This window comes from Vidua macroura, chromosome 17 (genome assembly GCF_024509145.1).
Source record: "Vidua macroura isolate BioBank_ID:100142 chromosome 17, ASM2450914v1, whole genome shotgun sequence".
NCBI lineage: Eukaryota > Metazoa > Chordata > Aves > Passeriformes > Viduidae > Vidua > Vidua macroura.
Window position 1 is genome coordinate 6,754,601 of NC_071587.1, and position 23,674 is coordinate 6,778,274.

The 23,674-nt window shown below is 41.9% G+C and overlaps 1 protein-coding gene across 5 annotated transcripts in view; it reads left to right on the top strand.

The window, feature by feature from the left end:
* The first annotated feature begins 270 nt into the window (after positions 1-270).
* The window catches only part of EYA2 (EYA transcriptional coactivator and phosphatase 2), an 89,086-nt gene continuing 65,682 nt past the window's right edge, over positions 271-23,674 (top strand). For 4 of the 5 annotated variants that reach the window (XM_053992560.1, XM_053992565.1, XM_053992562.1 and 1 more), the window contains exon 1: positions 686-760. In XM_053992560.1, coding sequence (XP_053848535.1) covers positions 696-760 — 65 coding nt within the window. In that variant the 5' untranslated portion in view covers positions 686-695. Of the gene's footprint in view, positions 346-685; positions 761-23,674 lie in introns of those variants that run through there. The other variant, XM_053992563.1, reaches the window with a different exon arrangement.

Consider the following 23,674-nt stretch of genomic DNA (forward strand, 5'->3'; position numbering starts at 1 on the left):
ATTCACATGGTATTCAAGGGTCCAAGTTCTACGGAAAGAATTTCTTTCAAAAAGAAAGAAATCCAGCAGCTCGATGAAGGCTGACAGCACCAACATAAAACCATAACCACGGGCGGGAGCAAGCGCGGCCGGCGCGTACCTGCCGCCGGTGAGAGCGCTGCCCGGCCCGCGCCCGGGAGCGGCGGCTCCGCGCTCCTTGCGGCCCGGGGGGCGCGGGCAGCTCCGCGGCAGTAGCGGGGGGCTGCCGGGCGGCCCCGGGTGCCGCGGGAGGCTCCTCCTCCGCCCCGGCACCGCGGGCAGCGCGGCGCTGCGGGCGCCGGGACGCGCCGCGGCCCCACGCGTGCGGTAGGTGCGCCCCGACGGCGGCGGCGGCACGGGGGCAGCCCCGGGCGCTGCGAGGGGCCGGCGGCCCCGGGCTCGGGCTGCCGCGGGGGGCGGAGGGCCGGGTGTGCCGGGCGGGCGGCAGGGCACAGGAGCCGAGGGCAAACCCCCCGCGCCGTGCCGTGCCGTGCCGTGCCGTGCCGCGGTGCGGCCGCGGCGCTGCGCTCCGCGCCCCGCGCAGCCCGCGGGCGGCTCCGGCGGGAGGCGCGGCGGGGAGGGGGCGGGTGGGCGCGCCCGGGGCGCAGCGCGGGGCGCGGAGCCGCCGCCCCGCTCCGCTCCGCTCCCTTCCGCGGGCATGCGCGCCTGCCTCGCACATGCTCACTGCGCCCGCGGCGGGCGCGCACACTCCGCAGCGCCGCGGCTCCGCGCTGCACCGCCGGTGAGTGGGGCAGGGGTTCTGCGCGCCCGCGGAGGGGCCCGCGGGCGCGGGGCGGGGAGCGCCGAGCCCCGGAGCCCGGCGGGGGCGGCTCCGGCGGGGCGCGGGGAGCGCGGGCGCGGAGCGGCTCCGGGGCAGCGGCGGGTCCTGCGTGCGGAGCCGCGACCCACAATTAGCACAGGGAGTTAATTGCTGCGCAGCGTGCGGTTCGATTTTACCGTCAAGCGAGCCCCGCTTATTAATGAATTTAATAGCTGAGGCGTGCGTTTAAATAAAATGAGCCACTGCGTTTTCCCGCGGCTGCTTCTATGAGGAGAACTTGTATGTGATTTATGCAGTTTAAGTAAACTTTTCTGAGTGTTAAATTGTGTTTGAGCCCAGTGAATGGCCTCTAAAGGAAATTATTCATGGTATACAGCTACTGTTGTTCAGACATTTCAAGTAATGATATATTCTCTTGTATAAAGTTGTGATTGCTAAAATGCATGTAGTGAACCAATAAACAGTTTATTGGTCTGTATCAAATAGTAACAGAAATTTTGTTCAGCGCGATATCAAATACACGCATCCCTGAGCGCCGTTAAAAGCAGTGGCAGGAATGGTTTATTGTTTAGTCTCTCTTGTGGACTTCATTAATTTACTGAGAATTTCTTCTCTCTGCAATGCCATCCGTGGAAGGGTCCCTCCCTTTCTTCTCCCCCAGTTTATTGAGAAAGCATGTCTAAATTTCTTCATCCTAGTCCACATCTGTGTCTATTAGGGCAATCTGGTCCACAAAAGATGGCATACATTTAAACTAGAAATTCTGTGTCTAAACTATTGCTTCTTAGATAGTTTCATACACTTAGCATTGCATTGTTTTGTTACTTGTTGCTTCAGACAGGATAAATTCTTTCTCATCATCCTTTTTTATGTGGGGAAACTGTTTCCATTCCTTAATAAAGCTGAATTTTTATTTCTGCTTTGAAATTGAAGGCATCGGATGTAACACAAGCAAGTAGGAAAGACTTGTAGTACAAATGCCTTGAAAATAATCAGTACTTATAGCTTTGGAGACATTGCAGAAACTTTTTAAGCATGTTTTGAAAATTCACTTGAAATGGTACAGCAGCTGATAATTTGGCTTAATTGTTCTAACTTAAAACCCTTAATTAAAAAAAAAAAAGTCTAAATGTATGGTGTAAAATTGAATTATGTAGTTACAGAGTCAAATTGTCCACGTAATTCTTGTGCCTCTTCTACTCACTCACCAACAGGTCAGAACATTTGGCTAAATAACAAGTGGTGTATGCTTTTGGTTTTATGCTCATCAATTTGTTTTGCTTTACTTTGCTTAGCCCACTCCCCTCAGCTCATTTTCTTTTAAAATAGTACGTGGAGACTCGATTCCCATGACTCGCTAATCTTATCACCATTATTTGGTTGAAATTTTTGAAACGGGTTCCTGTTTCAAATACCTCACAACATTGGCAGCCTTAGGTTCCATTAGAAAACTTCATTAGGGAGAAATAAAAATGTTGTTGATAACTCCCCCTCCAACAATAAGCTTCGTATTCAACTCCACGGTGTGTGCGGATATGCCTTGAATTATAAGAAGGAATTAAACTCAGGTATTCACACAAGGAACTCGATCTCAGAATATCACTTAAGGAGTCTCATGTGTTGCTGTGTTGCTATGCATAGCTGGTTAATATGCTTTTCTCTTTTTTTCCCCTGAAAATTTAATAATTTAGCTATTTATCCTGCAAATATTAGTTGCATGTTTAACTTCAAGCCTGCGAGGCGTGGGCTGAATTCTGCATGGCTGTGTTTGTGTGTCAGTGTGTATGTGTACACACTGCTGACAAAGAAAACAATTAAAGACGTTACTAATTTTCTGCTGTCTTCCCAACTGTTATTTATGATGTGTAGTAGTACAACAGCTATTCTGAAATCAGCTATAATTCTCTTCAGTAAGATTTGTTTCTTCTGTGCCAAATTTTGCAGTAACCAGATGGTCTTAAGGTGTCTTCAGCCGGAGAACAAACATGAACAGCGCTGAAGACTAATTATTCCTCGCAGTAAATTCCTTCTGCAATAAATTCACAGGTTGTTAGACCTAATCTGTGGAAATGATTGTTAAGATTACTTATGCAGTGAAAAATGCTTTTATAAATCTGTGAAAACTAGCAGAAGTTCTTAGAATGCTAAGAAAATATTTTTGAGTTAATTTTGCCTGGCTGGGGTAACTTTTATTCGGGACAAACTGTTAAATGAAGTTGCAAATTCAAATCCTTTTCTTAAGCCATGGAACACTGCAGTTTTAATATGAAGATTTTAAATGTATCCTGTAAGTGGAGGAGTCATTTGGTAGACCATGTAGGGAAGGAAATCTCATACTGCCGTTCCCAGTGAATAGTTAGTTTCCTTGTACCTGTGTATTTTTCATAGCAGTAGGAATGTATATTTGATTAGTGCATGGAGGAGTGTCCTGGATTAACAATCATGTTATTTTCATTAAATTTCACATTGTACTGAACAGGACAGAAAAGTAGTTAGGAACAAAAAAATATATTCAGAATTATAAACAATGGTATATACTAACGTAAAGCCGTTCAGGTTTAAATACATCCTCCTTTTTGGTGGCTTAATTTAGTAAAAAAGCACAAGATTTTTTTTTTTTTTTAGTATATGTCTATAAAAAAAAATGTAAGTACTCAAACCTCTTGGCATTTTGCTCACTTTATATGAATAGGGAGAACTTGTCAAATCTCTTTCCCTTTCTTTTCTGCTGAAAATCCTGGTTGGGACTGTTCATTAAGAGATCCCATCAGAAAGCAATTGTTTCATGGCAGTCAAATTCTTAAAACAATACTTCATCTTTATTTGCAGATCTTAACTCAAGTAATGATGTTTAACAAACACCTTGTTTTAATCAGGTGAGGATAAGCCCTTCAATTAGGATGCAAATAATTGCTCCTCTTGGTTGGGTCATTTGGGGCCTGGAGGTGCTGCCATTTGCAGGTAGATTTGGTGCTACCCAAGGTTTGAAGCAGGAGAGAGGAGAAAGGAATAGGGATTTAAGTCTTGTGCAAAATATTTTATTTTTGGTGGCATTCAAAACCTGATCCAGCTCTCTTCTTTGTCAGGCTGTTCAGTTGATCTTGATTTACTGCTGCAAGAGGTGTGAGAGGAAAATTGGATCCAAAAAAATGTTCACTGCAGAGATGGTTCCAGTGAGTGTGTCACAGAGTGAATATTTAATTAAAAATAGTCAATCCTCTTTTCATTCAGTCTTTCTGCTTGTGCTTTAATTATGTATTTTAATTATTTCAAAGATGTGTAAAATGAGATGAGAAAAACTACATGAGCATAATCCTTCCCATTTAAAATTATTTGTCTGCAGCTGCCTAAGTCCTGGCATTAGGAGTCACATACAAACATGTTTATTTAACATCAGCGTTATCTGTTAGATTGTACATGGTTCATTAACATGGAGAGAATACTTTTTGTTTAATAGTGTGTGGGAGCTGCCAGAGGTCAGGGGAGGTTGTTTGCCTGAAGTCGAGATGGCATCTTGGCTTTGCTCTCGTTCTGTTTGTCACCTCTGCTGCGTCCGGAAAACGCTTCCTCAGCGCCGTGCTGAGGTATTTTCCCTGGTGTTGAGGTGCAGAGGCTCTGTGGAAAGCCAGAAGTCTGCTGCAGGGTTGTGGTAAGGTTTATGGGGAATTTCAAGGGAGGTTTGTTGTAATTTGTGGGGGATTGTTGTAGCTGGGATTCGGTTAGAAGAAGCAGCTTGGAAAGGATGGAGCGGGAGGGGACAGAGGAGCCTGGGACGTTGTGGTGGTGCCCACAGCGTGCGTGGCTGTGATGGAGGGATTTTACAGATTTGGGGAGATGGGGAGCGATGGCTTGGGAAATTAAGAGTGTTTTGTGTGCCAGGAATAATGTTTTGTTGGTGTGGCTTGGTCAGAGCAGGACTCAGGACAGCTGTACCTGGTGGTGTGGTGCAAGAGGTGGCAGCTCCTCTGCAGGGGCAGCACAGGATGGGGCCCTTCTCTCTCCACAGAGCTTGTGGGGGGTTCTCCACTCCTTCTACTGCTGATTAGAAACATGCTTGGACATATAAACCATATCAGGGACTCCAGAAATACAGAATTACCCGTGGCCTCAAGTTTAAAAAGGTCAATTAAAATGTTTTACCGTGACTTCTGTATATAAGGTAATAGCCGTGCACTGCACACAGTGTTGGGAGATGTGCACACCCATCTCCATGCACAATTTTAATTTTAATTTCAGCTTCTTGATAATGTTTCTGAATGTTTCCTACAAGTCAGTGAATTTCTCCATCCTCATTTGGGTGATGGGGGCTCTTTGGGCTTTTTGTGCCTTGGAGGGAGAAGATAATTTAAATTTCCATTAGAAAAAGGTAGAAAATTGCCTTCTTTGATTTTTATCAAGCAAGGATCCCTGGTAGATGATAACCAAAAGGCGCTGAATAAAATGAGCATTATTGTAGAATTCAAAGCGCAGTGGAAGATGCAATGTGACTGAAGCATACCGCAAATGTGCAGTTTTTAAAAGCATAACAGTAAAAATAGAAGGGCTTAAAAAAATAAGCTGAACTACTGTGTTGATTATAAGTTGTAGCTGAATCACTCTTAAGGCCTGCATATTGTTTTTAAAAAGCCAGCAAAACATCTATTTCTAAAAAAAATAGCAAGTTCCCTCAGAAGGAGGGGGAGAGAGAGAGGAAAAGTGTTATCTTGGAGGAGGGAATGTCTGGGTAGGGCTTTTTCCCTTTGAATTATTTTCAACAAATACTTACTCTGTTCTGTATTTTTAAGAAATTATGTGGACAGCAATTTTGTTTCTTTACCAAGGCAGTGAAAACACCAAGAATCCTTTTTATAATTTGGAAAGAATGTCAAAAGAATGAAGTAGTTAAACCTAAGTGTATTAGATCATACGCTTTAAATGCATAAATAAGCATAGCTGCAATCACAGAAACCAATGTTAAAACCACCAGGAAAACTCACCCAGAAACCGTAATGACTTAAAGGGAATGACCTCAGCCATTGTGAAATTTGTGCCTATTTGTTGACTGACATTTATTTAGTAGAAGTAGGGTGCGTGTTTTGTTGGGGTGTGGGATTTTGTTATTTGCAAGACTGCTGGGTTTTTTTTTTTTTTGTTGTTGCTGCCAGGTTTGAATACAAAGAGTGAAAATGGGCTGGAGGCTGTGAGAGCCTGGATATGATTTGGGCTGTAGCAATTTGAAAAGCAGGTGAAGGGTTTGTTATTGATGCACAGAGACTGGTGGAACTGAAGTTTGCTGTTCAGATGTTAGGAACTTCCTTGATGATAGCCCACTTCTAACTTATTCCCAGCTGGTTTTCTGTTAAGGAAATGAAGGTTTAAAGTATTTGGTTACAAACCTGAGATTTCTTCACGTCCATGTCTTTGCGTGAGTGCTGCATGAAATGCTGGTGTCATTCATCTCCCCTCTGCTTTCTGGAGAGGAAATTGATGCATGGTAGAACCTCAACTTGCCTTTGCTGCAACACCACTTAATAATTCAGGGAAATAGAAGTCTTGAATTATTTTAACTATAATAGACTTCTTCAGGAATGTTTTTACATAAACCAGCATTACAGATTTCAAGCTCGACCAGAGCCATGTCTCTCTGCAAACAGGATTTCTCTCTGCTGCCTGCTCCTGGCTGTGGGCTCCTACTTTTACGGGTTGCAATAATCAAAGAAGTTCCAGTTTTAATTGCCCCTTCTTAGATGTACAGAGAGGTTTGAGAAAATGGGTAAGTTCGTGCTGTTGGCTTGAACACCTAACTCTAGACATCCAGTCTCGTCATGTAGAAATTCTTGTTTGCCATCCCTGCTTTTGAGAAGGAAAGCAGCCCAGCTAAAAACAAAGAAAAAAAAATATCCTAAATAAAGAAAACCATTTAATACTGGTCAGCCCATTTACCAGATGGTAACTGGTCAATCTACAGAGAGTTGGTGCCTCTGTTTATGCTGGAAAGAACGGACTTCACAGAGAAACTCAACCAGAACAGGACTTCCAAAGACAGGGGGACGTGGGGAATGTTCCTTAAACTCAGCAAATGCCTTAAAAACTGGACATGCCTCTAGGATTACTCAGGCACCCACAAGAAACAGTGAGGGGAAAGTGGGGCAGGCATCTGAAATGTTTTTGTTTTTTAAATAGGTTGAGTAAGCAAAGCAGTCTGGGGGCCCCAGTTATTTACAGCTCTGTCTGTGCACCACGCAGAGAGCCTCATCAGCTGTCTTAAAGACAAGTTTTCCATCTATTGCAAATCGTGTCTTTTGATGACACATTTGATTTGGCTGTTGGCAGTGTAATTGTCCTACAGCTACTTTGGAAATAGCTTTGATCAGTTTTGAATATAGATCTGTATCACTGGTTTTGATTCCCCTTGCAACTGCTCTTCTGTGCTCAGTTACCATCCGTAGAGTTTCATGGCAGCTATTTGACAATTCTTTGATTCTAAGACAAGTCAAAATGTATTTACAAAATACTTTATCCTCAGTAAATGTTGACAGTGTGTACTTCGTTTTTGTAAGCTATGTTAATTTATTATCTTTCCTCACTACTGTGGGTGAAACAAGACAAAATCTTTTCTAAAATTGAGCAATACTTTTTATTTGAAAAAGAGAGATTATTTTTCCATCCCTTAAAAAACTAAAAAGCACCATTTTTTCTGAAAGATGACACTTTTTAAAGTAAAACATGTGAATGTTATTTTCACTGTATCCAAATTTTCCTTTTTATTCTTCTTTTGAAGGCTGACTTTATTTTTGAATTTATAAACCCATGTTTTTTTGCTAGTCTACATTTGATAAATGCTGTGTTGATACTACTCCTCTTCACTGAGACAGAGTTAGGAGTAAGTCAGCGTTAATGCTTGTAGCAAAATCCATAAATTTTCTCCTTCCTTGTGTTCAATTGTGCATAAATGTATTAGATCCAGTTGTGCTCTCACTTCAGTTCCCAATCATTTCACTCAAGTAAGGGCTGAACCCTTATTGAGTGGGAGCACTTTTAAACCTTCTGTACTTGTTGCAAAAGTGCATATTTAATTTTATTTTTTTTAAATCCCGCCATAACTGCCGCCAGTGCAAGTCCAGCTGACTTCTTCAGTGCCTGAGCCTTGCAAAAACCAGAGTGGGAATCAACATCTTTCTGTGCTGTCCATGCTCAAATGCCTATTTGCAAATCAGCAAAGTTTCCAGCAGCAGTTAAAAAAGCTGATAAATCTGAATTGGGTGGAGAGAGGGAGGTACCACAGCCCTTTTGGTACCAGTGGTTGTAACCTCCTGCACCAAAAATTTGCAGAGATGTGACTTAGTCCGTGGTATCACATCTCTGACCTGGTACTCCTAAGTGTGTTGATGGAGTTAGGTGTGCAGCAGGAAAATAAGGCAGATACCATTTTTCTTTTTATTTGTTGAAATAAAAGTATGAGATCCTTATTCTGTGTAGCCTTGGTGGCCTATTGTGTAAATACCTATGCTAGAGGAACCTTGTTTTTAATAGAATTCATTTCTCTCTGAATAAGAGGCGTGCTTAGGTCTCTGACCAGAAATACATAATCATTCAGCAGTGCTGTAAGTGTGTGTAACCCTGAACAAGGCAATGTAAGATTATGTTCTGTATAGCCTCTTTCACAGACCTTTGCTGTCTTTCCCTCTTCAGCATCTCTTCACCTGAAAACTCTTAAGCTGTGGTTTGAAGGAAGGCATATTCTGCCTATTATATATGATTTCATATTGTTTGTTTGGCAGCCATCCTTCCTGTTCACTGCAGCAGATGAATATAATTTGAGGAAGAGAACTAGATGGGGAGGGGGCTGAGGAAGCCAAGTGAGTCTGCTGTAAAATATTTGAGATGCAGCAAAACTTCTGGGCTACATTACTTCTGAAACATCACTTATGCCCCCCTGCAGATTGGGGGTGGGGTGTGGAGACAAATGCTTGGTTTCTAATTGTGTGTAATAAAGGATGCTGCTGCTAAAAGTCAGAGGCGTTGATGTTGGAGCTTGATCTTTCCCTCTTAAAGCCCAGGGCTTCTCCTTGCTCCAGCCCCCTGCCACAACTGAGGATTATTCAATCACTGCAGTGGTTTAACCATGGCTGTGGTGGAGCAGGATGGTCACTGAGTGATGCACAGAAGCATTGTGCCCTGCTTTAGGACGGGAAGTGGAAAATGAATATTGTTTTGAACTTGAACTCTGTGAGCAGACAGAAGGTAATTATTGGAGCTGGAACTCCCCCGGGAGAAGCGGGGGAGTGATGCTCTGCGCTTGTAAGAAACACTGTGGGATCTTAAATATCTCGTCGTGTTTAATGCTTTGGTTTTACATTTCTGCGTCTTAATTGATCTTCTGCTCTTCTCATTTCTTGGCAAATAGAGGAAGAAACAATTGGATGTAGACTTAGTGTGCTGTATTTATTGATACACTCCTGCCCTCCTTTTGCTGGTGGGGCAGGACTCTTAAATTTCAGTCTTGGTGTTATTTTCTGTTTTAAAATGAACTCCTTTGCTGCTGGCTTACTTATAATTTGAAAAATTAATGTATTATAATTCCAAAAATTATTATAATTTATTATAATTTGAAAACTTATTATAATTTGAATAATTAATTTATTATTAAAAGCACATACATGTATATGAAGCCATTTAATCAGCATCTGTAAGCCACTTGTGTAGTATGTAGCTTTGATTATAAATTTATCTGTCTTATGAAGTAGAAAATTCCACTGTAATGACACAAAATGTGTGGTTGTAAAGTTAACATTTTGAGAATCAACTTTTTAATAATATATTATTACTGAAATAGTAGTAGCCTTCTAGAAAATAAAAAGTAAATCTCTGCCTTCACTGAATATTTTGCTGTATTTCAGTGGCCTGTAGCTTCAGTAAGTACCAAAGTGTTTTTACATTTTTTCCCCTCTCTTTTGGCTGCTACTTTACAAGTTCTTCAACAAAGAATAGCGAGTGGAATATTTCTCCTTTTTTTACAGACTGTGTGGGGTCTTCTGGAGATATTTTAATACTGTTCCTTATTAGATAATTAAACAAAGAAGGGAAAATATTTTTCTGTTAATTCCTACCTATGGTAATACATGGGTTTTCTTCTCGGAAAGGAATTTGAAAACACCATTTAAAGTATGAAAGTGAAATTGCATTAATTTTCAAAGTATAATCAAATACATACTATTTACTATAAAGTCTCCCTGACCATGTTCAGAAGACTATTTTAATGGTGAAGTTTTAGAGGCAGTAAAATTAAGTCACTTTAAAAGAAAATTGTGTGATGATTTATTGTAGCAGAGCAGGTGAAATTCCTCTAGAGATTTTAATATCTTCCACCTGGTATAGAAATGAAAAGAAAATATTCTTTAGCTGGTGACTAATTTGTCACTAATACCCAGGGGTTCCCTCATTACAATGCAGAGATGTCAGTTCTAAGAGAAACGTACAGTGAAAAAACCAAGTGCAACTTCCCGTTGGAGACAGTTACAAAAAGAAGAAATAATAAAGGTCTGGAAAAGAGCCGAAGTCATGTGAAGGAAGGCTCTAAAGCTATCAATCAGGGCAAAGTGCTTGGGGAAGGATTTTACCTGCAGGCTTCAGTGGAATTCATTAGGACATGTTTGAGGAGGAAAGTCACTCGATAGGACTCCAGAGGAGGAGCTCTGACACACAGCAATACCCAGGCTGGTGCTCAGTTCTGCTCCCAGCTGCACGTACTGCATCCTGGTGATTGCTGGAGGAGGAACTGGATTGCTAAAAAAAAAAAAAAAAAAAAAAAGCCACACTGCTTACTGATGGCTTTTATTCTTTATCACAGTGTTAAATGAATTGAATCCAAGGCTTGGATGAAAAAGCTGCTAGAGAATATCTGCAGCTCGAACCTTTCAACAGTGAGCGTGGTGTTTCTGCCACATCAGTGTTTTGACAAGTCATTTTTCCCAGCAGAAAGTTACTCCAGTTTTCAGAGACTGGTGTGGTGTCCTCACTTTGCCTTTTGCTGCAGTTACAAAATTTTAACTCCGTTCGTGTCCTTCCAGTGCTGCCGTTTCCAACAGCTTGGAGTGAGGGGGAGCATGAGCCAGCGCAGTCCCAGGGGAGAGTGAAGTAAGGATTTCAGTCTCTCTCCCTTAAGAAACAAGCTGCTGACCCTGCAGCAGCAGCACTCTTGCTTTTTGAAGGCTTTCTGGTTTAGTCCGACCCAAAAAGTTGCTCAGGAAGAGTGTTTGCAGTAGATGTCTATGACAGAAGTGGTGATTCAGTGTTAGGACTCCATTGGTGTTAGAGATTTGGGAAGGAGAAGTACTGCACCAAACAACATGAATGTTGGAAACAACCTGCCCAACAACTTTGTGGTGGAGGTGTTTATGTCACAGGGGGAGCCCTGGCATGTCCTGCAGACTTCAGGCCATGGTAACACAGTTCTGTTTCTCACTAGGAAGATTTAATCTCAGCTGTGCTATGATTAGCTGTGCTATTAGTTGGAGAAATGGAAGATTTTATGTTCTGTCAGAAGGAGATTATTGGAAAGGAAATTTATGGGATTTGCTACATTTCTTAAAGTTATAGTGTACTCTTCAGTCAGAGCACTGAGGTGAATAAGAAACACTCTTGCATGTGTGGTAGCCAGACATCCACCTGGCTCCTCATCCACTCCCCATCCTCAACAGGTCATGGGAGAAAATAGGGAAAAAAAGCTCATGGGTCAACATAAAGACAGGGAGATCAGTTACTATCTCTTATCACGGGCAAAACAGACTCAACTTGGGGAATGTTAATTGATTGCCAATTACTGTAGTGTTGGATGGTGAGAAAGGAAAGAACTAAAACAGTCCTGCCCATCTCCTTTGCCAGGCTCAGCTTGGCTCCCACATTCCCAGTACCTCTGCCTTACCCAGGGGGATGGGGAGTGAGAGACTGCAGTCAGGGTGTACATTTCCTTTTCACCACTCCTTTTTCCTCATGTTTCTCCCTTGCTCCAGTGTGGGCTGTGCAGGCTACAGTTCCCCCTGTCAGGAGAACCAGGTCCAGTTTTCTCCAGGAGCTGTGGCTGTTTCTCTCACATTTTTCCTTCCTGTCTTGCTGGATTTTGCCTTTTGACAGAGGTGTCACCAGCCTCAGGCAGGTCCTGCTGTGGGTCTGTGGTAGAGCTGGGTGGAAGCAGCCCAGGACAGACCCTCACCCTTCCCTGCAGCCCCCCAACAGTGCCAGGTGCAGACACCTGGTAGAGCCTGCCAAAAGCAGCACTTCTAAATTTCACATGAGGCAATGGAGTGCTGGCACATCCCATCCAGCAAGAATTCCTGCCAGGTTTAGAGCAGGGAAGGAGAGGGAAGGGTGACAGAGAAAGTCAGCCAGCCTTGCTTGTCCTGCCTCCCAGCTGAGGTAAGAGACCTGAGTGCCAAAGTTAGATCCACCTCTCCAGAAGTCTCTGAGTTGATGCACAAAAGCTGTTTGGGCGTCTTGTGGGCACAAGTGATCCTGCATGAAAAGCTGAGCTTGTGCTTGACTGATGTTTAAGGACTGATTTTGACTGAAAATGTAGTTGTCCTTGTACGGTAACGTGCTGGCTGGGAAATGTGTTGTCTTTTACATGAATTCCTGAACCAGGGACACTTTTTTTGCATGTTCAGGATCTTACATTTCCTAGATATGTTTTCTTAAGTGTGTTTTTTGATTTTAAGTTGCCAGAAATTTGTAACTGCTCTGAAGACTGGAAAGGCTCCTGTAGGGGACTTCTTCCCTGCCTCTCCAGAAGACAAATCTTCTTTAATGTTTGGGGGGGTTGGCCTGTATTTTATTAATATTCATATCTAAAGTGTAGAAACAGATGAGATGGTCTTGCCATTAAATGGTGGCCATCCTCTTGATTTTAATCATGCATCCAAGGCTTAAGTAACATATAAAATTTTCTTGATATGTTGGGCTTCAGTGGTTTTCAGCTATTAACCTTAAGGTTGCATGGCAGCATTTTTTTACCTTATTTATGCTCCAAAGGAAGGCATGTTCAGTTCCTTATGAGCCACTTGCCATTCCTGATGGTGATGGCAGCTCTGTGCTTAGGAAGAGCCTGGAGAGTGCAGGGCAGAGTTGGTTTGAGGAGGGTAAATGATCCTGCTGTTCGCAGTGGAATTAGGTTTACTTTGAGAGGGATCTTGCTGAAGATTAGCCTGTAGCTGCTAACAAGGTGGTAATGAACGTGTGCTGTTGCTGTTATCACACATATGAATGTGCCAGATGCTCTGGCAAACTAATATTTTGTTGTGCTTCTTTTTTCTCCTCAAGATAGCATTACATTTATGTTCTTGTCCTGGGAAGCAGGTTAGAAAAGTCATTTGAACAGCAGTGTGTGGAGTTGTATTGAGCTCAGGAGAAAGAGCTCTATGTAAGCATTTTTATGTTTAACCTGACAAGCCAAAGTCTTCCCCCAAAATATTGTCTGCTACTCTACAAAGAAGCTGTCAGCCCTTCATTAATCATTTAGTGGTCCTTCAACTGCACAGTAAACAAAACCCACCAGGCCTGTATTGTCCTGCTCGCAGCCAATTCTCTTTTGCTCAACACCTCACGGAGAACTTGGTTTGAAACCCAATCTAGCGAGGTGCAGCCTTCCCCAGCAGCCTGCTATTAATGGCCCAGATGTCTCCTTAATGAAAGGGTTTTGTTGTGCCAACACGATGCTCTCTGTCTTTCCTCAAGTAGATGCTCTCATCCTTGATGCAAATACCATTACCAGAAGAAGTAGAATGGAACCTGCAATGTTGTGGTCTCTGGAACTCAAAATTTTGTAATTACTCTTGGCATATACTCGTGAAAGTTATTTCATAGAGAGGTTTTTCAGCATCACTGAAAAGCAAGCTCCAAATTCTGTCATGTTTATTTTTGTAGTGCCTGAAGTGGCTGATACACCCTTGTGATTTTTGGAAGTGCAATTTGGATTGTATTCTGCAAATTAAATGTTAGTAAAGAAGGAATAGCTGGGATGTGATTTGTTGAGGTGTTATTCACATGGTCCCCTGACAGTGAACAGTCAGGGGTGCTCAGATGTTGGTGTATTACTTATGCAAAAGGAAGTTAGAGTTTAGTTGCCAAAATCTGATTTCTTTAACTTGTAAGTTGACGGAATATAGGTATGCTTTGCCCTGAAGCCTTAGCCTAGAATGTTACACAGCAGTTCCCAGCACGGTAAATTTGAAGATTTCCAGGCTCACTTAAGTGCTGTCAGCCAAGGCTTGTGTTCAGTCTTAAGCATTTTTCGCTTCACTTAGGAGAGCCCAAAATAATCAGTGCTTGGAAAGGAAGCTGTGTTATCCTGACATGAGTTTAAAAGAAATATTACTCCCAGATTGCATATGTCTAAAATACACTTCTCAAATTTCTTCTGCTGAATGTTAACTTACAATGGTGAAGGTAAGTGTCTGTGAAGATAATTTTCATGTTTAATTAGTTGTGTGCATGATTCATATGTGTTTTATTCTCATTTCAGTTTCTTGCCAGCTTTGTATTTTTATATTGCTGTAAATCTGTGAGTGTGTATTTGGAGGCAGTACTTGTGGAGTGATGGCCACCAGCTCTCATCTTTTTGAATGTACTAAGTGCATTTTTAATGTGAGGATTTTAACCCTCTAGGTACTGACAAGGCAGATTTATTTTTTTCCAATACAAAAGAGATACAATCCAATTGTCATTAACAATGCATGTAATCTCAGAAAAGTGAATCCCAATGCTTATCCCTTAAAAAACTCCTCAGAGAAAGAATTGCTTGGAGGAAAGAACCTGCTAAGCTTGCTTTGGCTTAAAAATACTTGCAAGTACCCTGAAGCCAGCCACTGTGTTTACTGATACTAAACTTCAGTGAGCAACCTCCCACCCGTCCCCAAATGCAATTTCATTTTCTAGTTCTCTAGTTGAACTTTTTGGCTGTGTTTTTAACTGCAGTAGATGGCTGTCTAGCTGTAAGCATGACAAGAAGTAAACACCCAAAGTGCTGCAAATACCTAAAGTAGATATTAAATAAGAATTGCTTGAAAGTCTGCACATGAGTATAATTTATGGATTGCATGGTATGGGCAGAGTCCTCAAAGCCATTAAATTAATCTGTTTGTCAGGTAACATTATAATAGTAAAAGTGGTGCCAACTTCAGCTGCGTTGGAGTATTTAATTGTAATCCTGTGTTTACAGGGAAGTGCAGGTAGCTGTCACCTGAACAGGGGAGTAATTTGGGCTTGTCTTAGGTGGCAGGGGAGCTACAGTCACCCTGTGGGCAGTGGGACCCTCCTGAAGCAGGAGTGTTGGTGCATGACAAGTATGACAAAAATATATCACAATTCCAGACTGGATTATCTGACCGAGAGCTGTGTCCTGCTCAGCCTGGACACAGCTCAGTGTGTTCCTGTCTCCTCCTCAGTGATGGTGCATTACCAGCATTGATGTGCTGCAGGCTGGACCAACTTGCTGATCCAGCTGAGTAGAAAAACAGTAAAAGATGAGTTTGTTGGTCAGGCTTGTGTCACTACAGGAGGTTGTGGCTGGCCCAGGGACAGGGTTGTGTCTTTGGTCAGTAGTAAAGCCTCTGAATGTTTACAATCATTAGGAGCTAATCAAATCGCAGGATAGATGATGATAGAGTTTTGCAATTACCCTTGATAACTGAACTTCCAGGCAGCAATTTGGGAAAGAAGCCAATTTGCAAGTAGTCATTTGTAGCTGTTGAGGATTGATCAGCTTAATGCTTCAGTTTACATGGGTTTTTTATGTTCTCTTTTATTCATTTAATTTATAAAATTTCAACCCTTACCTGGCTTGAACTTCCAACAGCATGTGCCAAGTCCTGTCCTGTTCATTCAGCTGTTTCCCAAGTGCAGTTTTAGGTAGGTATTTTTGAAATGTGCATCTTAAACACATTCCAGAGGAGGTTCAGAGGAAGATGTGAAGTTTACTGCTGCTTTCTTTTGTAACAACCAGAGAAGCTGGAGGAGAATCATGGTTATGCATCGAATGACAGGAGTGCTTGCCCCATCATAGGAAGCCCTGGACAATTTTGTCCAGGTGCAGGCTGTGTGAGACATCCTCAGTGTATAATAGTAACACACTGAGCCTTATTTAATTCCCATTTGGAATCTTGTCAGAAGTGACTTGCCCAAAATCTGACACTGTATTAGTAGGACAGTGATGAAGACCAGGTATCCTTAATTTCTGAAGTCATTGCTGCATTATCTATTTAAGACCTCTCCGAAATGAGCTGTAGCAATCCCAGTTCTTTTGTTGCAATTTGTAAATTTTATTTTAAAATAGCATTATCTCTTCCTTCAAGGAGGTTGATAGGATTGATTTACAAACTATTTTAATTATTGCATATATACAAGGAAAACTTCTCTCTGACAAAAACATATTACATCTTGGCTCTTGGTACTAACTAGCTTAACTTAAATTTCTCATCTTGCTGCCAACAGCTGCCTTACTGAGACACAGTGCTCATAATAAATGAAATTTCATGAAAAAGAAAAATGAAAACTTTGTTCCAGCTGGATTGTAAAGGCAGTTGGAGTATTTCTATCATGCATATAAAGCTGCCATCCACATAAACACTGCAAATTAGTTTTTCATTTTTAATAATCAGGATCAGACCTTTTCTTATTATCGAGGCAAATGCAAGCTATTAGAACCATACCATTTCATTCAATGTCCATTAGCTGTTGAATCCTGGCCAGAGTTAAGAGTTGGAGTGTTTGGGGAGAAACTCACCTTTTAGTTTCAGGTTTTCAGGTTTCTGACAACCTACTTGGATGAAGACCCTGAAATGAGCAGGCTGCTCTGGCCCTGCTTGGTAGCACTCAGAGGGTGTTAGTTACATCATTTGTTCTTGGAGCTGTTGCTGTGCATTGTTGAAAGCCCTGCAGCTGGTGAGTGCTTGCCCGGACTACCAGGGGGAATCTCAGCTGAATTATCACACACCCTCTCTGCACATGGAAGAGATTAATTCTTACAGCCACAAACAGAATGAACACTTTGTACTTAGTACCATCATGTAAGTTCATGCTGAAATACAGTGCCAAAAACCAACTCTTTAACCAGTAAAATCACAGCTCTCATAACCATGTCTTGTCACAGCATCCTCATCCCAAAGGATCAAAGAAACATTGATTTATTTAGCTTTGGGTCCCATCCCCTGTTGTTCTCAGTCCTTCCCCTTGCTCCCCATGAGCTCAAAAGAGCCATATATGAGCTGGAACCCAACTGTTGTTGTGTAGCCCACAGCAGGGAGGGACACTCTGCAAAACCACACAACATTTTAGCCAGTAGAAGTGACAGGCAGTGTTGTGGGCAGACAGAACACAAACACGAGAGCCTGCCTTGACCAGGGGTCAATATCCACACGTCCAAACTGCTGTAAAATCTGTTATTGACAATAAATGGATTAAAAGTTTTAAAATTCAGCCTTTTAAAAATCACACTGCAGGTGACTTACAACTTTGCCTCTGTATAAAAAAGTTAGTTAAAGACAGAGCTGACCTCTCCAAAACCTGGTTGAGGATGCCACAAAAAGTGTTAGTTCAAGACACTGGAGTGGAGAAGTGTTGGTGTGAGTGCCTGAGGCAGCAGGTATACATTGTGCACTTGAGATGCCAGCAGCAGAATTTTGTCCTTTAGTAAGAAAAGGTGAATAAAGCTGTCAAGGAGCTTTGCCACCCCATGGCTGAGCTATTGATAAGTGATCGTGCTGCTGTAAGGGCCCCTGGTCCTGGTGCCAGTGCGTGCTGAGCCGTGGTGTGACATCTCTCCTAAGCAGTCCCTGGGGGGCTGTCAGGATTTTTTACCTCAAGGGTTTCTACAGTTGCAGGACTGCTTGAGGTTCCTCATCAAAAGGCAAACTCAGTGCAAGAAGGTTTCTGCGAAGTTGAGTGGACAGAACTATTTAGCATGCAGTGCTGAGTCTGCATGGTAAAAGAGTTTTGTGGTTCAGACAGTGTGTGGTGGTTGTTGATTGCAGCAGCAGGTAGAGGTCCAAGACCTACTGTGAATGTAGGTATAATTGAAATGCTTCTTGCTTCAGAGTATTTATTTCTTATGATCAGAGAAAAAAACAATGTGGGCACAAGATACAAATTGCCATGACCAGGTCACTGTTTTGTTGAGAAATAAGCCAAATATTTGCCTCTGAATTATAGATCTTTAGAAAAGCTTAATAATTCATAATGGCTGAACATTCTACTTCTAAGCCTAAAAATTCTGCTTCTGACTAAAAAAATCTTCTTTTTGAAAAAGAACCTGTGGCTGTACAGCTACAACTTTCACTGTTTTAACTGCTTTTCCATCCCATCTTAGATGAGTTCGTGAAATAGGCTGTATTCTGGTATGTGGGTCTATCAGAACTGGCAGTTTGTCAGGGAAAAAGAAATTGATACACTGCACAAAAGCCCTGTCTGCAACTGGAGAACAATCCTATTCTGGCATAATTCTTACTCCAAGATATTTCTGCTGCTGGGGAATATTGTCACCTTGAGCTGTGCCCTGTTTGCTGCTGCCTGGAGTCTGTAAAGTAGAGATTGCAGCCAGTACTAGAAGCAGCATAAATTTTTGTTACCAGCAAGAGTCAGTGTTGTTGGGAGAGAGGGAAAGATTACGAGTTTCTGTGCATAAAACTGTGTTTCTTAGGTGTTTACGGAAAGAGACGGTCCAAAAATGTTTGCTGCAAAAAATGTCACTACTCTGTGTTTTTGTAGATGAGAATGGCAGAATTACTTACATGTGTCTATTTCTAGGGAAAGAATAATTGTTGGAAGTATTTAAAAATGAGAATGATTGAGTATCTAAAACTGTTCCCAACACAAAGTACAAATCTTTTTTTTGACATTTGATCTATAGCGTTCATAGGTCTTTTATATACACAGAGGGATTTACTGCTTTGTAATCAAGCTGCTGAAGAAAAACGTTGTCCTTTTATTCGCTGGGGATGACTGTAACAAATTAAAATGGTTTCCCATTAGCCTTCCCTACTTAGCTGAACCACTTAAAATTACTTGGGACTTTGCCCTTTTCCGACCTCCTCACCTTTGCTCAAGCAGTTCTGCTTCCAGGAGTGCAGCAGTGTTGGTCCCACAGCCTCACCTCTGTGCCTGGGGTTACAATTCATGTTGGGCTGCAAGCAGAGAACCAAGACAGAGCCCAGAGTGAAAAGAAATGTTTAGTTTTAAAAGCCTCGTGCACTGCAGGTGATCTCTGGCATCAGAGGTTGCTGATGGTGTCAGGGGCTAGTTGTAGCTTGATTGCATGGGTATTTTTCAGTCAGGCTGTGCATGCAGATGAAGATAGGTTGTTTTGATTTTAGGTTTTTGTGGGCTCTTGGGTTGGTTGGTTTGTTTGTTTGTTTGCTTTATTGCTCCTGTGAGGTTTTTGTGGCAATAATGGTTTTACCAGCTCATGGGCAGAACTGTAGAGCTGAAACAACCAAACCTCTGAGGCTTGTCTGAGCACAGAAGTACATTTAAACAAGTATATGTAAAATTCTCTGTTTCTCACGTTTATTAAATGCAACCAGAGTTATACTGATTTACAAAACAAACTGCAGGTTTGAAATGGCTTTTCTGTCAAATGTACAAGTCTTGTTTTATAACTGACAGTACCCTAATGTTAAATGCACACATATTAATCAGTTTTTATGATAAAGTAAAAAGAAGGCAAATGTTTGGGTAGCATATATGCAGTTCAATTCCAGATTGCTCATTATTATAGGAATGGAAGGTCTGGATTTCATAACCAATTCCCAAATCTTGTTTGCTCCTGCCTGTTACTTCTCTTTGTACCCAGGTTCTAAATTCAGTTTTTATACCTCTCACTGGCTTGTAATAGTAACTTGGAGGTGATGTGAAGTTTTCTTAGTGCAATGTCATAATCTTGAGAACCTTAGAGAAGAACAGGGCAGAAAAATACATGACATTACTGAGTTGTTTGAAATATTTCAGTGATACAAATGTGCACGAGGAATAGCGACAGGACTGAGAAGATTTTTACCAAATAAAAATCAATTGTTTATGCATAGAAGCCTGACCAGACTGACTTGTTTCTATGCTGGGAAAGAATGCAGGGCAGGCCTGGAGTGACCTCACGTTTGTGGTGTGCAAGGTGGTTCAAACATCTGACTTTGGAGGCACCACGAGTGGAAAATCCCCCTGGCTAACCCTGGGCATGCACACCCTGAGGGATGGCATGCTGATTGATGCCTACAAATTAATGTCTTGTTTTAGAGACAGCAAAGCTGGATAGAGCTCCAGCTATGTCTCAGCACAAGTAAATACAGTGGGGAGAGAGGCAACTGCACCCTTTGGAAACACAGCATGCTTGTGGGAAGGCAGCAACAGCAAACAAATGGAACTCAGTAGAGTTGTCTCGTGGTAGCCTACTTTTACAGGAATTAGTAGCTAATGCCAGCCCTTAAGATTCAGGAAAAGTTCCAAAAACTGTCCTATCAACCCCAACTGTTCCAGTTTTGAAGTGTTTTTGTTAAGTAAGGGCTAACTTGTCAGAACAAAAAGAGCAGCTGTAGGATTCTTGGCTAGTTGTAGTGAAGATCTCATATCTTAAATATTTTCAGCTATCTGTGGTTATTCCACATAGGTAAAAATAAATTACAGTCTGCATAAATGTGGAGAATGAACACAAGGAAACACAAGCTGACTGCAAATGTTGCTTGTAAAAGAAAAACATAATCTGTATGTCATTGATCAAAGGAATAAAATCATAGCTGAGGGCAGTTGGGTATCACTAGTGTCTTCTGGTCAAGGGGATGCTGGGATTTGAGTAACTCTTGGGGTATTGTGGGTTTCAGGTGGGTTGTACAGCATAAGCAATGTCTGGCAAAGAATATGAAAAATTTCTGAAGTTTCTGAGACTTTGGAGTATTCTGGACTTCTGAGTATTTGGATTCCCTGCTCTTGTATCTCGAGCCATTGGGGTGCCAAGGACAATATTTTGAGCAGTTGAGAAAAGGAAACGTTCCCTAATTTTGCAATTGCTGGTGAGTGCTTGCATCCTGGGAGAACAGCCCAAACGGAGTGTTTGCCTAGTGAGGCTTGTCCCTGCTCCAAAGCACATTCAGCTTTTTACATATGGAAGTATGCAAGAATTCATAATCTGACCCTCCATTTTATTTGTGTGTATACATAACCTGCAGTTCATTACAGAAATCCTTGCTGCAGCTCTGCCCCTGCCCTGTCTGGGAGTGATGCAGAGTCAGGAACGGCATTAGAAATTGCAAGAGGTTTCATACAAAACCAAGAGCTTGAAAGAGCTTATCACTGGTGAGAGAATGATCTCTGGCATTTCATAAATCATCAGCAGGACTAATGTGCTGTTTGGAGATTTGTATCCTTAGCAAATTAATCGTGCTCAGGAACACTCGGGTAGCAATGTTGGATGAGACTCTGTGCAACGCCTCTCTGCCAAATAAACTGCAGGGAGAAGGGCCTGGGGGATGGGAGGTGGAGAGGAGCAGCCAGGCTCAGCTTTCACATTACCTCAGTGTTGTCCTTGATAGCAGTCTTTAAAAATACCAGTCTTTAAAAACTGTTAAACAAAATGACAGTGAAAAGCTTCTCAGCAACTTGCTTTACTGTTGGCAGAATACGGAGTGATTTCTGCTTCTCTTACCTTCAGTGTCAGTCCTCACAAGAATTAGCCACAGGAAGTTTTTCAGTTGCCTCCCAAGTCTGTAACATCTCAGCTGTCCTCCAGTCCTGGAGAACACATGGTCATCAGGAAGAGTTAGGAGGTGCCACAGGAAAACCTCTTTTTGGGGTGAAGTTCCCCTGGAATTCCACCCGAGTACTCATGTCAAAAACCATAGAGATTTTCTTGGCATGAACCCAAAGTTTTGGTGTAACCAAGGGTAATTTTGCCAGCCTTTCTAGAATTTCATTTATATGCTCAGTTATTAATAGATTCTTGTGGTATTCACACAACTGTTTTTCCCTTGAATTCACCAAACTTGACATTTGAATTCTAACCCAATTAGCAATAATATTTGCCATACACTGCAATCTCAAATGCATACTTAGATTTAAGTTTCCATACAGTTAAGGATGCTGTTTATGCCTCTGTATCTCTGATGTTATCTCCTTTTCCCTTTAAAAAATAAATACAAATGTATACCAGGATCCAGAAAAAGTGTTGGGCATTCATAATGCCAGTGAATTAATTGGCATTAATTCATGCCAATTTTTCAGTTGTTGTGTGTAGCCTGCAAATACATTTCTCTAGCAATGCAGAAGACTAATAAACCCATTCTGTGCACAGGTATTTGATAAACTTGTTGTATATAGCTTTTATTTGGCTTTTTTCTTTGACTCCACTTTTTTATTAACCAGACTGGAATGCTTCCACTAAGAAGCAAAGCAATTAATTTCAGCATCCTGGAGCCAGGACTGTATTTTAGGGGTTGCCATACGTTGCACTAATCTAGAGACCACCACTGCTCATTCAGTGCTCTGGTATAAGTCAGATAACTACAGTTAATGACTAAGCCCTCAGTATAAATCTGCTGTGTTTCCAGACAGCTGTTAGATTAGTTCTCTCAATTCTTCTGCTGTGCCAGTGGATGCCAGCAAGTTCCAGATTTAAATGCTTTTTAATGCTTTGTGCAGCACTGGACATATTTTATAGAGCTGAGTAGGAGATATGCTATATTGTGCTTAATAAACTATTCTTTAAAATATCCATGATTCAGCTGTTTGCATGGAAAAATGTATGCTTAGCTTTGAGAAAAATCTTAACTCTTACAGTTTTCACTGTCAGCCTGTTGTTCTTAAAACTTGAACTTTTGCTTAAGGTGTGTGTACGTGCTTTTCAAATTATTTGTCTCACGTATTTACTGGTAAAGTGGTATGTGGCAGGACAAGGAAAACATTGCCTTTTTCAATTAGATGTTGTTAACTTCTCTCCAACAAGCCAGAAACTTGAGTTCTTGGCAGTCCACAAGAATTAGAGGGAAATAGATGGAGTGTAATTCTAGCAGAAACTTGTTTTGTTTGTTTAGAAATTGTACTGAAAGTTTTTGTGGGTTTTATTTGGGTTGTTTTGGGGTTTTTTTTAATCCAGTGCACAGAAAGGTTTCAGAAATTCTGTTTTTCAGTAGTACTCCACAGCATTTCAAAAGACTTTTCTCAAGCCCACATCCCAGGAGATTTTTACTTCTGTGTCACACATTCTTCTTATTTTGTGTTATTTTCTTAATGACTTTTGTCTTTCTTAGCTTTCACCCACTGGTACATGAACACTAAGGAAGCAGTTCCTAGATGAGTTTAGGAGATGGAGGTTCTGGCACATGTTGTCCTCCCCTGTGACACCTTGCGGTTTAGAATCTTTGCACCCCTTTACTCTGCAATATCTATTGCTGAAAATGCACCCTATGAACCTTCAGGAATTGTGTTTGAAGTGCAGGATGCAGGATTTTAAGACATGAGATGATCCCCCAGTGCCAGTTTATGATTAGAAGCTGAACTAAGCAAGGCCGGTTCACTTAATTGCGGCATTTCAATTCCACGCTTAAATTTGCAGCTGGACTGAAGGAATGAATGCAGTTGCTGGGCTCCTAAAGAATCACCCCCTCCAAGCAGGCACACAGGCAGCCTTTGTGATGACAGCCTGTAAAACCAGCAGCTGTCCAGGGGTTAGCACATTGGTCATGCTCCATGTGAAGCACGGCAGGACATGTGCGAGCAGGAGATGCACAAACCTGGCACCTCCTCTCCAGACAGGAGCAGACCAACTGGAGTGACATGACTGGGATAGAGGAGTTACACGGCCAGATGGGAATTAAAGGGAGAGTTTAACTGTGCAGAAGTTGGGTGCTGGAATGAGGAGGGATGTTA